Source organism: Macaca nemestrina, chromosome 4 (assembly GCF_043159975.1).
Source record: "Macaca nemestrina isolate mMacNem1 chromosome 4, mMacNem.hap1, whole genome shotgun sequence".
Taxonomy (NCBI): Eukaryota; Metazoa; Chordata; class Mammalia; order Primates; family Cercopithecidae; genus Macaca; species Macaca nemestrina.
In genome coordinates this window covers 19,050,458-19,066,671 of record NC_092128.1, presented here as the reverse complement: position 1 = coordinate 19,066,671, position 16,214 = coordinate 19,050,458, and the positions used below count along the sequence as shown (strand labels likewise).

Here is a 16,214-nt window from a genome sequence, read left to right as displayed (position 1 = left end):
ACAGGCTAAACTAATTCGGATTGGCTAATTTAAAGAGAGTGATGGGGTGAGTGGTTTGGCTGGAAAAATGGCTATGACAGAGCAGGTAATCGGAATGAGTCAGGGTAGAGTAGGAAATCAGAATGAGTCAGAGTGGAGCAGGTGATTGAAGTGAATCAGGGTGGAGCAGGTAATCAAAACAGGTTGCTTTGTGAGGAAGTTAAGTTTAAAAGTAGAAGGCAAAGAATTGAACATACTGACATATCGATTCTTCGAAAAGAAATTTAGAACTCATATCTAATAGCTGTAAATGTATTAACTGCATTCATCATTCCGATTGCTCAGTCCAAAACCCTTGGAGTCATCCTTGACTCCTGTCTTTCTCTCTCCCACCTCACATCCAGTCCATCAGGAAATCCTGTTGGCTCTACCTTCAAAGCATGCCAAGCTGATCATTTCTCCCCATATCTGTGTCCAGCTCCCTGGCCTGAGCCTCCACCCCCGCTCTCTCCTGGCCACTGTGCTTCCTCCTGATGGCTCTACCTGCCTCCATCCTGGCTCTTCACAGTTGATTCTCAACACCTAACAGCGAGATTCTTTAAAACAGAAGTCAGCTCAGATATGTCTCTGTTCGAAACTCTGCTATGACCACCTGTGTCATGTGCAGTAAAAATCCTACCAAGGTTCTGGAGGCCCTCCACACACAGGTCCCCATGCCCTCTCTGGCCTGCCTCCATCCCTCCCCTCCAGCCGTGCCACGTCCCTGAGGGTCCTCACACACATGATGCCTTTGCTCTAATGTTTCCCATGCCCACCAAACCCCCAGCTCCTTCGAGGCTTTGCACAAATCTCACCTATGTAGGAGCCCAGTGCCAACTGACCAATTTAATAACACGCCTCACCCCATCCTACTGTACCGTCCAGTGTATTTCTCATGCTTATTGTCCACCTTCTCCCACTAGAATGCAAGCTCTGTGAGGACACGGAGCTTCATTTTGTTCACAGATGTATCCTTAGCACCTAAATTAGGGCCTAGCACATACCAGGCACTGAATAAATATTTGTGAAGTCAGTGAAGCCTGACAACTATCCTAAGAGGTTGGTAATGTTATTATCCCCATTTTACAGACTGAAACACTGTAGAGAGGTCAAACCAGAGAGGTCAGCTCTCAGAGTCACACGGAGCCAAGATTTGAACCCAGGCATCTGACTGTAGAGGCAATGTTCTTACCACTGCATTATCCTGCCCATCCCAGAGTAGCAAATGCAACCCGAGCTTCCAGAAAGCCCTGTGACTTCAGACTCTACGAGGGATTGGGAAGTTAAGGAACTCCTTTGGGCTTTGTGTTCAGAAAGGGATGGGGAACTGGCCAGCACATACCAGGCCTCATAAACCAAGTTAGGGAGTTTGCAGGAGGATAGGGCTAGATTTGTCTTTAGAAAGATCCCACTGACTACAGGGTGGAGTACGGATGGGTGTGACAAGGCTGAGGGCAGGGAAATCAGTTAGGGGCTGAGATAATGGTGACCTCAGCCAGGGTGGCGGCTGTGGAGATGGAGAGAGTTGGCCAATCAAAGAGAGGTTTAATAGTTGTGACTGACAAGATTGTCGTTGAGAGAGAACAACTCCCGGGTTTGAGGTTTGGGTTAGTTTCAGTTTTTCAAACTTTTTTGACTATGATCTACAGTAAGAAACACATTCACGTTTTGACACAGAATACACACACACACACACACGCACATACACACACATACACATACACACACGCATACACACACACACATGCACACACACATACACATACACACACACATACACACACACACACATCTTGAACAAGTTCAATAACCACAAAATACTTTCCCTGACGTTAAATGCTCCTCTGTATTTTCTAATCTTGTCTATCTCTTGTCTCTTTGTCTCCTTTTTTTAAATGCTGGTTGCCACTCATGGCATTGATTTCATGACTGGTCATGGCCTGCCGTCTGGAAGCCCCTGACCAGAGAGTGGTTGGAGGCTTGGGACACAGCTAGGCTGACAGACAGGAGCCTAGAAAGCTATGTCCCTGGACCTCCTTTCTGCAGAGTCCCCTTCCTGCATGAAATGCACAGTCTGGCTTCCATCACACTTACCAGTCTTGTTACTCATTGAATTAGTCCATTTTTCACACTGCTGATAAAGACCTACCTGAGACTGGGCAATTTACAAAAGAAAGGGGTTTAATGGACTCACAGTTCCACGTGACTAGGGAGGCCTCCCAAACATGGCAGAAGGGGAAAGGCACGCCTCACATGGCAGCAGACAAGAGAAGAGGATCTGTTCAGGGAAACTCTCCTTTATAAAACCATCAGATCTTGTGAGACTTATTCACTGCCACAAGAACAACATAGGAAAGCCCTGATCCCATGATCCAATTTCCTCCCACCAGGTCCCTCCCACCACACGTGGGAATTGTGGGAGGTACAATTCAAGATGAGATGTGGGTGGGGACACAGCCAAACCATATCACTCATTCCTTTGGGGGAAATCCTTTGTCTCTTTCAAGGCATCTTTCAGTAAATCTAGACAATGAACATATGTGGACAGGCGGGAGGTATGGAGGGGGCATGGAAACTATTGTTGAATAGGCACAGAGTTTCACTTTTGCAAGATGAAAAAAGTTCTGTGGAGGAATGCTGGTGATAGTAGCACAACCATGTGAGTGTACTTAATACCACCAAACTGTACTCTTAAAAATGGTTAAGATGGGGCGCCTGTAGTCCCAGCTATTCGGGAGGCTGAGGCAGGAGAATGGCGTGAACCCAGGAGGCGGAGCTTGCAGTGAGCCGAGATTGTGCCACTGCACTCCAGCCTGGGCAACAGAGCAAGACTCCATCTCAAAAAAAAAAAAAAAAGAAGGTTAAGATGGTGAATTTTATGTTACGTGTATTTTACCACAGTTTTTTAAATCAATGTGTAGGCAAACTAATAGAAAAAGAGTGTCTGCAGTGACTTTCCATACCTGAAGTATCAGAGTTGAAAAACTTCTTGCAAGGCTTGTAGACCAAACCCCTCTGCATGCTCAAGCCTTGGGTACAGGATTTCCAAGAAGTGGAATAGTCACCAGGAGTGTGAAGCTCATCACTCAAGGCAGGTTATCTTATCTTTGAATAATTTTGTCTGTTGACTATTGGAATAGTTCTCCTTCAGATAAGCTGAAATTTTCCCCATAGTTTCCCCTATTAAACACAATTCCACTTCTCAAGATCACCAAAAAAAAAAAAAAAAAAAAAAAAAAACCCTAAATTCCCTCTCCCATGCAGTATGTATTCAATAAATATTTATCGGGCACATGCCTAAGTACCACTATCTGATCTTCCAAATCTTCTCTTTTCCAGTTTGAAATTCCAAAATCTGACAACTATTTCATATATGACATGATTCAATGTGCCCTCACCATCTGACTGCTCTTTTGAAATGATCAATTTCCTCTTAACGTGGGACATCTAGAAACGAAAAGAGGCCAGGCACAGTGGCTCATGCCTGTAATCCCATCACTTTGGGAGACCAAGGTGGGAGGATCCCTTGAGGCTAGGAGTTCAACATCAGCCTGGTCAACATAGTGAGACACCATCTCTACAAAAAAACTTAAAAATCAGTCTGACATGGTGGCATGTGCCTCTAGTCCCAGCCACTCAGGAGACTGAGAGGGTAGGATTGCTTGAGCCCAGAAGTTTGGGGTTCCAGTGGCCATGATCACACCAGTGCACTACTGCCTGGGTGACAGAGCAAGACCCTGTTTCAAAAAAATAAATAAAATCTTTTCAGAAATCAAAACATTGCAATAACCAATAGCCCCAAATGATTTCATTAAAAAATGGAGGATTCTAATGGAATTTCCAGGCCCAGAGGAGCACAGTGTCATGGCAGGCTGGTGAGAAAGATACTTGAAGGCCATGCTGACATATTGCAAGGAGGACTACATTTGTCTTTCAAGTGCAAGAAAAAAATAGTGTAAATTCACCCTTAAGTCTTAAGGATAGGTACAAGATCCAGTCAGTCTTCACTCTTAGCTCTAATTTATTCCGTCTCATCAGAACCACGTAAACCATCACCCCACTTTCCTTGGAGTTAAATGCTTTATTCCATGTAGTGTGCCACAGGACTGCATCTTGCCACTACATAAATACACATAATGTATGATTTCCTCCTTCAACTCTGGAACCCAAACAAATGGATTATGTTCCCCAAATTCCATAAAACCATAATTCTCTTGAGTGGCCATGGCGCTCCTAAAGAATTTCCTTCTAAATATAGAGAGGTATTCCTCTGCAGAAAAAATATCCCAGCATCTTGGTTCTAATATATAATTAACTCCCCTCTAGATACTTTGCAGTTATGTTTTATGGCTTATTTTGAGTGTTCATATTTTATCAGAAAATTATAATTTTCCTCTAAATAGGAGTTTTTACAAGGCTTTTGAATTCTGATGACTGGCTTCATGTTTCAGCTATAATTAAAACAGTGAAAAGAAATAGCGTCACCATGCAGCACACGTGGTTCTGAGACTGCTTGGGCCCCCAACCCCCTGTCTCCCCACAGCCTGGAACCTGCAGGCTGGCGACACTCTGACCAATGGTGGGGGCTCCATTTTTGACCACTTAGTGGGACGGTTGGTTATAGAAAGAAACAGAATGGCCTGGGAAGAAGGAATGAGGAGACCAAAGTGCTCACCTCAGAGAAGCCTCCCAACCATGTTCCCTACCGATGTCCCACCTTGCCCCATTTTCCCTCCAGGAAAATATACTTTCTCCAAGAAATACACTTTCCCTCCAGGAAAATTCACTTTCCGTCTAATGGTTAGCTTAAGAGTTTACTCTCTGCTTCCCCTCTAGACTGCTAACTCATGAGGGCCAACGCAGTCTTTTTCTTTTCTTTCTTTTTTTATTTTTTATTTTTGAGATGAAGTTTCATTCTTGTCCCCCAGGCTGGAGTGCAGTGGTGCGATCTTGGCTCACTGCAACCTCGGCCTCCCAGGTTCAAGTGATTCTCCTGCCTCAACCTCCTGAGTAACTGGAATTACAGGTACCTGCCACCACACCCAGCTAATTTTTGTATTTTCAGTAGAGACGGGGTTTCACCATGTTGGCCAGGCTGGTCTTGAACTCCTGACCTCAGGTGATCCACCCGCCTAGGCCTCCCAAAGTGCTGAGATTATAGGCGTGAGCCACCATGCCCGGCCACAAAGTCTTTTTCATTCAAGACGGTATAGACAACTTCTTGAACCCTGAATTAGTTTACTAGGCTACTATACCAACCAACCATAGACTGGGGGTTTAAACAATAGAAATTGATTTTCCCACAGTGCTGAAGACCAGAAGCCTGAAGTCAAGGTGTCAGTAGTGTTGGTTTCTCTTTGACCTGTGCATGGCTGTCTTCTCCCTATATCCTCACATGGTCTTCCCTCTGTGTGTGTCTCTGTCCCAATCTCCTCTTCTAATAAGCACCCCAGTCATGTTGGATTAGGACCCACCCTAATGAACTTATTTTACCTTAATTATCTCTTTTTTTGAGACAGAGTCTTGCTCTGTTGCCTAGGCTGGAGTGCAGTAGTGCAGTCTCAGCTCACTGCAACCTCCGCCTCCTGGGTTTGAGCAATTCTCCCTGCCTCAGCCTCCCAAGTAGCTGGGATTACAGGTGCCTACCACCATGCCTGGCTAATTTTTGTATTTTTAGTAGACAGGGGGTTTCACCATGTTGGCCAGGCTGGTCTCAAACTCCTGACCTAAGGTGATCCACCCGCCTCGGCCTCCCAAAGTCCTGGGATTACAGGCGTGAGTCTCCACTCCCGGCCTTAATTACCTCTTCAAAGACCTTATCTCCAAATACAGCCATCCCTCAGTATCTCATGGGATTGGTTCCAGTACCCACCCTTGCTCAGGACACCAAAATTTGTGGATGCTTAAGTTTCTGATATAAAATGGCATAGTATTTGCATATAACCTACGTACATCCTTCTGTATGCTTTAAATCAACTTTGGATTACTTATAATACCTAATACAATGCCTACACATCACTTCATGTACATGGATTCAATGTAGTTCTCTGTACAGGGCAAATTCAAGTTTTGCTTTTCGGAACTTGGTGAAATTTTTTCTGAATATTTTTGATTCAGGATTGGTTAAATCCACAGATGCAGAATGCCCAGATATAGAAGGCTGACTGCACAGTTACATTCTGTAGTTCTTGGGGTCAGGATTTAAATATATGAAGTTTGGGGTGGGGGGCCGAATTCATCCCATAACACAATATTAGGCTACCAACCACTGGTGGCTGACTGAGAAAAAAATGAATGACTGATAGAACACAGAAACATGATGGCAGGCACGCTCTTGGAAGCAGCTGTCCTGGCACATGCTTCTGAAGGTCCTTCCTTTTCCCCCTTCCCTCTCCCTCAACCCATACAACAAGGGTCCAGATGAGTGAGTCTGTCAACTCCGGGTCCAACCTAACCAATCCAGTCACACAAAACCCTGTGCCACGAAGTTCACACATGATACTAATTACCAAGAAAGACTAGGCCATCTCCGGGAAGCGTGCCTTGTTTGTCTTCAGGGAATCCTCGCTCAGTAGGGGGACTGCAGAATACACAGAAGCCATTGAGTTGTACGTATGATGATGACCACATCGTAGCAGGTACAACTGAGCCACCAGAGCTTGCCCATCTGCTCCCTCTGGGCCCTGGCCATGATTCTTTCTATCATTGCCTGTGAGCCTTTATTTTCTTCCTCTGTATCCTTGCAAGAGCAGCCTCCTAACTTGTTGGCCATCGATGGACTTTAACGAGGGTGTTTGTCATGGACCTGTATTGCCACCAAGGTGGCTTTGACTCTCTGAGTCCTGACCCTCTGCTTGCTACTTCCCAACAGGCGTCGGGTTTGGAGTTCAAGTCGGTAGCCGACAGCGTTCTGTTTTTACGTGACAAAAGATGGGAAGAGGTCAGAGGTGCCCTGATGTCTGCTTTCAGTCCTGAAAAGCTGAACGAGGTAAGACATGAGAAATGCAAACTCTCTTCTCTTACGGAGCAGGTTTCTTCTGTCCAAATCGTGATGAGAGCCAGTTCGTGTTGCATGACTTGCCCAGGTGACACATCGAAATGCCTTGCCCACTGGGACCTTCAGACCTCTCTATTATGCAGAAAGCACCACACCCTGTGTTGAGTATCTTTCATTTCTCCAGCCTCCCACATCCCCAGTTGCCATAAATGAATTGTGAGTCAACAAGTACACAGGGCATTCGCCTGTGTCCAGAGATAAAGCTTGAGGCGCTTTGGGGACCCCAGGAGGAAACTGTAAGTGTCTGCTGGACTGTCATGCATAATGGATCACCTGGGGATCTGGCTACAATGCAGGCTCTGACTCAAGAGGGCCAGGGTGGCTTAAGAGTCTGCGTTTATAACACCCTGCCAGGTAATTTCATTGTTTCCGGACAGTGAACCACACTTTACATAGCAAGAAACTAGAGAACAGCATGAAACAAAAGTGAGTTGCCAATCGAATCTTAAATAGGGAGGTGATGGCAGTGAATGACTGGGGAGGAGTGGGCGATCATGGCAGGCAGGAACACCCAAGTTAACCTCCAGGCCAAGTTCAAGGGAAGGGCAGGCTCCACAAGATGCTGCCAGCTCTCTAAGGCCCTGGACACTCTCTTTTCCCTACTCAATGACCCACTCTTTCCTATCAGCTGTGCACCCAAAACCTGGTGTTTGTACGGATCCAGACCGATGTCTCACACACCAGATCCTGACTGCTGTGTTTTGTATCTGAGCCTGGCAGCTCAAAGCTGGTCCGGCTTTGGTGTTCGCTGTTCTGAATTCTGCAACCACAAGGGAGAGAGAACTTGAGCCCTTATGATATGAGGGGGCTAAGGGGCTTCTTTAGTTCCAGTCTCAGGTACACAGGCATCTCTAGAGCAAGGGAGTTTCCAAAGCTTGGCTGGAGTGCCCTGGGCTTCTGCCATCCACCCTGTCTGGATGTTCCAGAGTAGCCTGTCTTCAGTTCAATAAAAATGAAAGCTCCTTTTAGCCTAAGCTCAAGATGCTCACCCATATGGTCCTGATTGAATTCCTATAAATCTTCTGAAGTCCCCCAGAAGAGGAGGGAGTTCCACACCTCGTAATATCCAATTAAACACACTCAGAAACTAGTGATCCCTCCCATTTTCAATGAGGTTTTGATTTGCATTTCCATGGGTAGCTGTTGGTGTTTGGGGGCAGAGCCTGCCTCTGTACGCAGCGCCAGCTCACACTCACAGCTCAGAGTCAGGTTCCAAGGGTTGCCTATTTAGACTAACACACTGCCTCTTCACCACACTCCTGCGAGATAAATACTGTCATACTTATTATTACTAACCTGGTTTACAGAGGAGGAAACTAGGCACAGAGAGATTAAGTAGCGTGCTCCCAGTCTCATAGCTAGTAAGCAGCAGAGCCAAAATCAGAATCCAGCTCCAGAGCGCTCTTCGCGTCTCTGCCTGACCGCTTGCTACCTCCATGTGATTTTCCAGTGGTGCTCGGAGGCCACCTAGGACTGTGCCAGGGGCTGTCTGGAGGGTGCAGGAAGGGGAAGTATAGCAAACGGGGCCTTGGTGGAAAGCTGGGGGGTGGGGGAGGGTCAGAAGCAACACTTCTCTATTTTCTGCCTAAGTTTGGAACCAACTGAGGTATGGAAACAGGTTGTAGGCAAAGGAAATAAAATTTTCTCTTATCTTACTGGTAAAGCTGTTTGAAAGATAGAGTCCCCATCTGATCACATGGGCTTGCTATGCTAATACTTCACCCAGAATGGGACAATTGCAGGGGGGTGGCAGATGCCATCGGGGCTGGCCCGTGGCCCACATATGCTCAGTTCCTTCCTCCCAGACTGGGTCTGATACAGCATAGACAGCAGGAGATGCAGTGACACAGATGCAGCCGTTGGTCAGTGGGGTCCACCAGGATTACTTGGGGGACTCTGAAAACTGTTGCTGCCTGGGCCCCACACCTAGAAATTCTGATTCAGTTGGTTTGCTTTGGGATGCAGCCTGCGTTTGAGGATATTTTTTTCAGGCTCCCCAGGTGATTGTCATGTAAAGCCAGTATTGGGAACCACGACCAGCAGAAGTTCCCCACGAGGACATGCAAGGAAAGTGGCTCCTGCTTCCACTGCAGCCATTAGCCCTGCTCACTCCGATCTGTGTTCTCTATTGAGGATTCACGGGAGAATGGGAAGGAACGGCCTGCATCTTAAAACTAAAACCACTGCTCTAAACCATGTAGACAAGCTGCATGGGGTGTGCCCCTTTTTCACATCCAACCACTAAAAGGTTGAGTTAGCCAAGGGAAGGCCAGGGGAAGAGAGGAGAGGTAGGTGAGCCTAGGGCTGGCATCACTAGCGTATATGTCTTTATTCAAAAGCAACGGCTTCACCACACTATAGAAGTAGAAAGAACCTTGTGTGTGAAAAAGAAATTGGTAAAGAGTATCTGAGAAGAGAATAAAAGAGAAAGAAAGAAAAGTAAGCAAGGAAAGGAAAATAAAGTTTAGCAGTCCTGGGCTATGATTCTTTGATAAGGAATTTTATCACGGTCTAGATTCCTTTAACCCCTTACAGGGGATACTCCAGAAAGTGATACATTGTCATCTCCCAAGCAAATCCAGTGCTCTTGAGGTCCAGTCTTCTCCCTATAGTCCAGAAATCAAATGCATAGTGCCTGAATTAATTGCAGAAAATAGAGTTACTCAATCTGTCCACAGCATTAAGATGCCAAGAGAAGTCAGGCAAGGTGGCTCATGCCTGTAATCCCAGCACTTTGGGAGGCTGAGGCGGGTGGATCACCTGAGGTCAGGAGTTCGAGACCAGCTTGACCAACATGGTGAAACCCTGTCTCTACTAAGAATGCAAAAAGTAGCCAGTGTGGTGGCACGCACCTATAACCCCAGCTACTCAGGAGCCTGAGGCAAGAGAATCGCTTGAACCCAGGAAGCAGAGGTTGCAGTGATCCAAGATCACACTACTGCACTCCAGCCTTGGTAACAGAGTCAGACTCCAAACTCTATCTCAAAAAAAAAAAAAGAAAACCAAGAGGTAAGAGAGAGATTTCATCGAGCCCATTATTTACCACACACTATCAATAACCTTGAAATTCCCTTGAAAGGCTTTTTTTTTACTCCATATAGTTCAATTTAGGTTCTTGGGTTTCCATTTGAAAGGATTCCATCCCAGAGGCAGGAGTAGTTAACTTTTTCCCCACCTCTGGGGATTTTAGACCTGGCGAGTTGAAGTTTACTGGGAGGCCCCGAAGGAGACCCTTCAAGAAGAAGTTGGCTGTGCAGATGGAGCTCAGGTGGGAGGGGGAAGAAAGATGGTCTTCAAAACACAGAGACGTGTAGCATATGTGTTAGATATGGTTCTGGGGAGAACCATATTTAAGGGAGGAGCGGAGGAGAAACCTATAAAGAAGACTCAGGAAGAACAGCCTGAAATGGAAACCAGCAGAATGTGGAAGGGGAAAGCATTTCAAAGAGGAAGGAGCAGCCAGAGGTGTTAAATGCTGCTCACATGGAAAGAAACACGAGGACGAAAAAGTGCACAGCAAAGATAATATTTCTGAAACGTGAAACCAATGTATGACTGTTTCATGCTCCATAGATCGTGTTCCCTGTAATTTTCTCTCACCTAAGGAATCAGTGGCACCCACTGCTCCTGAAGGTGCCTCCGAGGTAGACAGTAGGTGCTGTCCAGAACAAGGAAGTAGTTGCTCAATTTTGAACTGTATGTTAGCAAGCTTTATTAGGAGAGGAAAGAGTTTTCCTAATTCCAAAAGCAGCTTGCCTTTGCATATGAAGAGCAGGGGAGCTGAGGCTCTAAGCCGTGGTGTGGACAGGATGCAGGAAATGACAGGGGGGCTGCTTCTAGGCGGTGGAAGATGGGTGGAGGGGACAAAATGAGAAGTGTCCTGTCTTCTTCCCCAAAACCTCCTGGTTTCTGGATGCTTCCTCAAACTTTAATCTCCCAGCTGCCTTTGCTGTCTAAGTCACTGGCTCTCAAACTTTGTGGGACCAAGGGCTGCATGAGAATCACCTAGGACCGTTGTTAAAAATACATCATTTCAGCCACCCCAAGATCTATAGAATCAGAATTTCTAAGGGTAACTGAGAATATGCATGTCATGAGTTGCCTGAAAAGATTCTGCTGAGAGCCAGCGTGGAAAGCCCTGGCGCTGTGAGTGTTCCTGTTGGTCCCCTCTCTGACCATCTCAGACCAACTGCATCTCCAGGCTCGAAGGAGCTGGCCCCTGAACCCCCACCTCCCCACTGCTTTATTTTTCTCTGCGGAACTATCACTAGCTAACATTCCATTTTGTTTACCTGTTTATTGTATGTCCCCTTCTGCTAGACGGATGCTTCAGGAGGACAAAGCCTTTTTTATTTTTTCTTATTTTCCTTATTGTTAACTGCACACACTAGGTACACAACAGACATTCAGGAACAATTAACGAATGGATGGATGAAGAATCAAAGAACTGAGAAGTTTCTACCTGTTCTACCTAAGGATACATGATGAAACTAAGCTAAAAAAAAGTGAAAGGGAAATAATTTTATCAAGAAAAAATTAAATAAGAGGATACAGCAAACTGGCTTTTCCTTTAGAGAGTCACAAATATATATACATATATGCATACACATACACAAAGTCACAGACACAAAGAGGAAAATGAGTCACAGAGATAGGAAATAGCTCAGAGCGTCTGAGCCACAGATACTCCACTATGGGTACCTGAGTCAGTTTTCCTGGAAATAGCTTTGAAATACCAGCATCTCTAGTCCTTTCTGAATTTGTAAGTAGCCTTTGGACTTTTGTTATCAAACATCACAGTTTATTCTTGAAATAAAGGTTTGTTTCCCCTTGGAATTCTGAGGCTTTCTCCTTTAGAACCTTGCAGCCTAAGTCCCTCTCTACCTGTGTCTTTAAGTATGGTCAATACTCAAAAGTTCTGGATGGTGTTGTCTTTATTTATGTGGCTGTTAGGTTGCCTCAGTCAACAATGCTTGAAAGTTGCTTTAAAATGAGCATCATATCATGAAGCCATATTTGTATTTGAATTAAAATTGGTTTTTTTGGTTTTTTTGGGTTTTTTTGGCTTATGTCATCCCAGGGATAATGCAGAGCAACAGAGGACCAGGGAAAATGTGATTCATGCATCCCCAAGTCAGGAAAAAGAGACTACTGGAATCATAGCCAGTGACAAACAAGTTATTGGAATTCATAGAAAAGGATGGCTGAGCATTCCTGGAAAAACAACTGACTTGGTGGTGGTGGTGGTGGTGGTGGTGGTGGTGTCGTTAGGGAGGATTTTGTCTGATTAACCGGCCAGAGTTTTCACTCCATCCCCCAAAGAATTAATGTTTTAAAAAGCACAACTGTAGATTTAGATTTTCACAGTCTTTTGCTAGATTGCTTACCAAAGGCTATTAGTGAGTAGTAACCCTGGGATTGTGTGAAACTTATTATGGATCAGGGAATAAATAGGCTTAATTTCAGGAAATAAAACTGGGGCTAAATTAGTACTTCTCTGAGGGAAAATGTATAAATAATGTGATCCCCTGAGGACCCAGGTTAGCACTAGCTTTATTTTGAAATTTTATAACTCATCTGAAAGAGAGCAAACACAGTGGAATCTATGTATTTGTATATTCCTCCAAGCTGTTCTGATTTGAAAGATATTAAATCAATAGGAATAACTTTCTGAGACTCTTGTGAGATTGTGTAAGTCAGCACAAAAGAGGCAGGTAACCTTCAGTGTAAGCAAGAATAAAAGAATACATTTAGCAGAAAGGCATCTAAACTGTACTTATATGATGATGAATTTCAAGCTATGAATTCCTATCAGGGAAAAGGATTTGAAATATGGAGGACCAAAAAGGCCCCACAGTCAAATGATTTGGTGAAATATTACAAACTGTATTCTTCAAGATTCACCATGTACCTGAGCATATGAAAGGCTTGAGAAAGGCCTGCAGTAAAGAAGCCTGCTTAACTTTGTTTGTTCTGGGCTCAAATAGGTTTTCAAAAGGAGAGAACGTGGGTTGATAACTTCATGGTTGGCTACTGAGAGAAATGAGTCTCTTAAGCAATTATCCTTTGCAGGTAGCTTCTATGAAGAACCAAATTTTTGAGTGCCTCTAGCAGAGACTAAGCTTCAAACTGCATGAACCATGGATCCAATCCAATATGGCAGCTTGTATGTTCTCCATTCTCAAAGCCCATTATAAATGATGGGCTTTCTTCATTCACCCAGATAACTAAGAGCTGATGGTACCCCACTGAGCAGATATGGGAGACAATGAATCTTCATAGACGAGTGCCTAAGGATGTGTCACTCAAGAGTAAATGAGCCAATCATGTTGCTATGCATAGGGACTCAGTTAAAGAAAAGTCAGATAAACTGGGAGGCTGGTATCTTGCACAGCACTGATCCGGCTCTCTGCCTAATTTTTCACTTTTCATCCAGATGTTCCCTGTCAAGAAGGCACAGTCAATAATGTATGAATCTTAAAGGCAGAGGCAGATGTGGTTATTACTCCCTGTAGGCCTTTCCTGACTTGGAGACGACATGTTACTGGAGAATGAGTACAATTTTTAAAAATTTAAGTTGATATAGCCAGCTTAGGAGTAAATGCATTTCAGTGCAAAAGTCTTTTCAGAATTACAGTCATCGTCACAGTTTAGTTTGGCCTTTAAATTTTCACTGTAAACTCTCCAGACGGTCACATACAGGGGCTTCTAAAGCAGAACACGCTTCCCAGTAACACTAGAGCAAGCAGCCTTCTCTAGGCGGCATCCATTTCCAGCAGTCTATTTTTAATATTTGCTTTTATTTCTTAATCCTCCTGAACAATAAAAATGAACGTCGTCATAACCAAGTGTGGCTGCAGTCGTCAATACTTCAGAGTCCAAAAATACATTGGCCTTGCCTGACCAGTTGCCCATTTTCCAGAATATCTGGATATTTATCTAGCAGCGAGAGACCATTATCCTGAGACACAGTCGTATTCCACTGACACCTAATCTGCTAATTAAAATCAGTATCATGATGGACTGTTTAAATTCTGGTTTAAATGTTCCTCTTCCATTTGCATTTAAAAGAAAACACACTCCTCATCATGGGCACCCCATCCTGGGTTATAATTTGGCTTTCCTTTGCCAGAATTATAATGTCACTCTGACTTGCCGCTGGTTAAATCTAAAAGAGCATCTAAATGTACCTCACAGCTTGGCTGTTGCTTGGCAACGCCAGCAGCCACCTCCTCATTGGGGTGACTTCTAATTGGTCACAAGTCTTGACAGGAGCCACTGACTTATTAGAAATGACACTTGATTATTCACCTAGATGGCTAGAGCTGATACTTAGCAGCAGGAAATTTTGCATAAAAATGAGCCGTGGATGTTTTTAATATCTGAGTGGCTTTTAGCGATGGTGTGGTGGAAGAAGGAAGTGATAAGTTTCATTAGTGGGAATTAATTTTTCATTTGTTGGTCACCAGTTTAGAGCACTTTAAGACATTAACTTTTTCATTTTTTAAAAAAACCAGAAATATGTTTAAAGACCTTCCCCCACCCCCAGCAGCTGACCTTTACTTATTCAGAAAACCCTCCCCCGACATCAGCCCCAAAATATTGCCCGCAGGTCCACCAAGGGCCAAATCAGATGAAATGTTCAATTTATAAAGATCAACAAATATTTATTAGTTCCTGTTAAGGAGTTTATAATGTAGAAGAGAAACAAGGTACATAAATCACTGCATTATTACCAATCATGGAAGGTGGTGACAGAGCTGGGGTCCTGCTTTGAGCATCAGAAACCCCTTTGGTAGGGAGGGAGCAGCGAGTAGCACTGGAATTGAGCCCTGAAGATTTTGCTGTTTTGACAGAGGGAGAAGGTGCATTGCAGGTGGAATGAGCTGCAGGAATCAAGGCATCTGGACAGAAAAGTACAGGGTGTGTTCAGGGAATAGGGGAGTACAAATTGGCTGGAACACAGAGTACATGTAACGGATTAGTGAGAGAGAAAGCTGAAAAAGTAGGTTGAGGCACGTAGAGTTCACTGTTCTGTGCCGAGGGAGTGTTTGGTGCACACTTCACTAGAGCTCGAGGAGCTATTAAATACTTGAAAGCGAGGGAGTGGCCTGCTCAGAACTCTGTGTTAGGAAAAAGGGTTCCATTTCAGCTGTTTAGCCCCCAAGCCAGCCATTTCCCAGACCCATGGGGCAAATCTTTCTGGTGCAGATGAGGGGAACTGCGAATTGACTGGAGGAGTCTCCTCTTTGCAGTGGCCCCAAGTAGGGGCAGGCTCCCAGGGGCCATGTTATGCCATCAAGGCAGCAGTGCCCCCTGTGGCTCTTCTGAGTCCTTCTTCGTGTGTGGATCAACAAGTCACCCACGCTACACACCATCAATGTTTGGGGATCATCTCTGTTTAGATGAACAGAGTTATGCAAAAGAGACCCTCCCCTTCCCTCTCTCTGTGTAGGAAATATGTTTTCCCTAGCACTCAGCATTGTCCAAACTTTCAGGAACTCCAAAGGCTTAAAGATGGTGGGTTTTCTCTTTCTCAAGTTTATGACATAAGATCTGCGTAGACTGACCTAGAAGTGAATAAACTAAGGAGCAAAGGAAATGTGGAGCCTGATTTTGGTGGGACAGCAACAAGCCAGCAGTCAGGAGATCTGGGTACAATTTGAGCACGAAAATAACCAGATTCTGCCCTTTAGGTCCCTATGTGTTCTGAAGTTGATGTGTCAAAGAGATGACAAAAGGCTTTCTTAGGAATGGGATGTGTTGCTGAAAGTACATGGACCAATGATCTGACACTTTCCTGCGCTGAGCTAGGAATTTGGCTGCTGTCTCCATGGCCTCAAGCAACTGTCTCCACCTGATGCTTTGTGACCTCCTGGGAATCCAGTGGAAGGGGACATTATAGCTCATTACGATCAGTCTTTCATTTAGGGGTGAGGACCCACGTTCAGAGAGATTCAAATGCCAGGCCCAAAGTAACACCTAGGACCAGCATGAGTCTCAGCTTTCTCCTTCAGAGCCAGTTTTCAGCAAACCACACGGTATTCATGCTAAGAGACAGTGCCTCAATCTGTTTATGTTTCTTGGATACCTTCTATGTCAAGGCTCTCTAGGAACATTTGATCAATCAGTCATCACA

At 44.8% G+C, this 16,214-nt stretch overlaps 1 protein-coding gene across 3 annotated transcripts in view; it reads left to right on the top strand.

The window, feature by feature from the left end:
- TBXAS1 (thromboxane A synthase 1) overlaps positions 1 to 16,214 on the top strand; it is a 196,860-nt gene that overhangs the window by 99,787 nt on the left and 80,859 nt on the right. For all 3 annotated transcript variants that reach the window (XM_011723677.3, XM_011723676.3, XM_011723679.3), the window contains exon 5: positions 6,890 to 7,006. In XM_011723677.3, the coding sequence (XP_011721979.1) occupies positions 6,890 to 7,006 (117 nt within the window). The remainder of the gene's footprint in view (positions 1 to 6,889; positions 7,007 to 16,214) is intronic.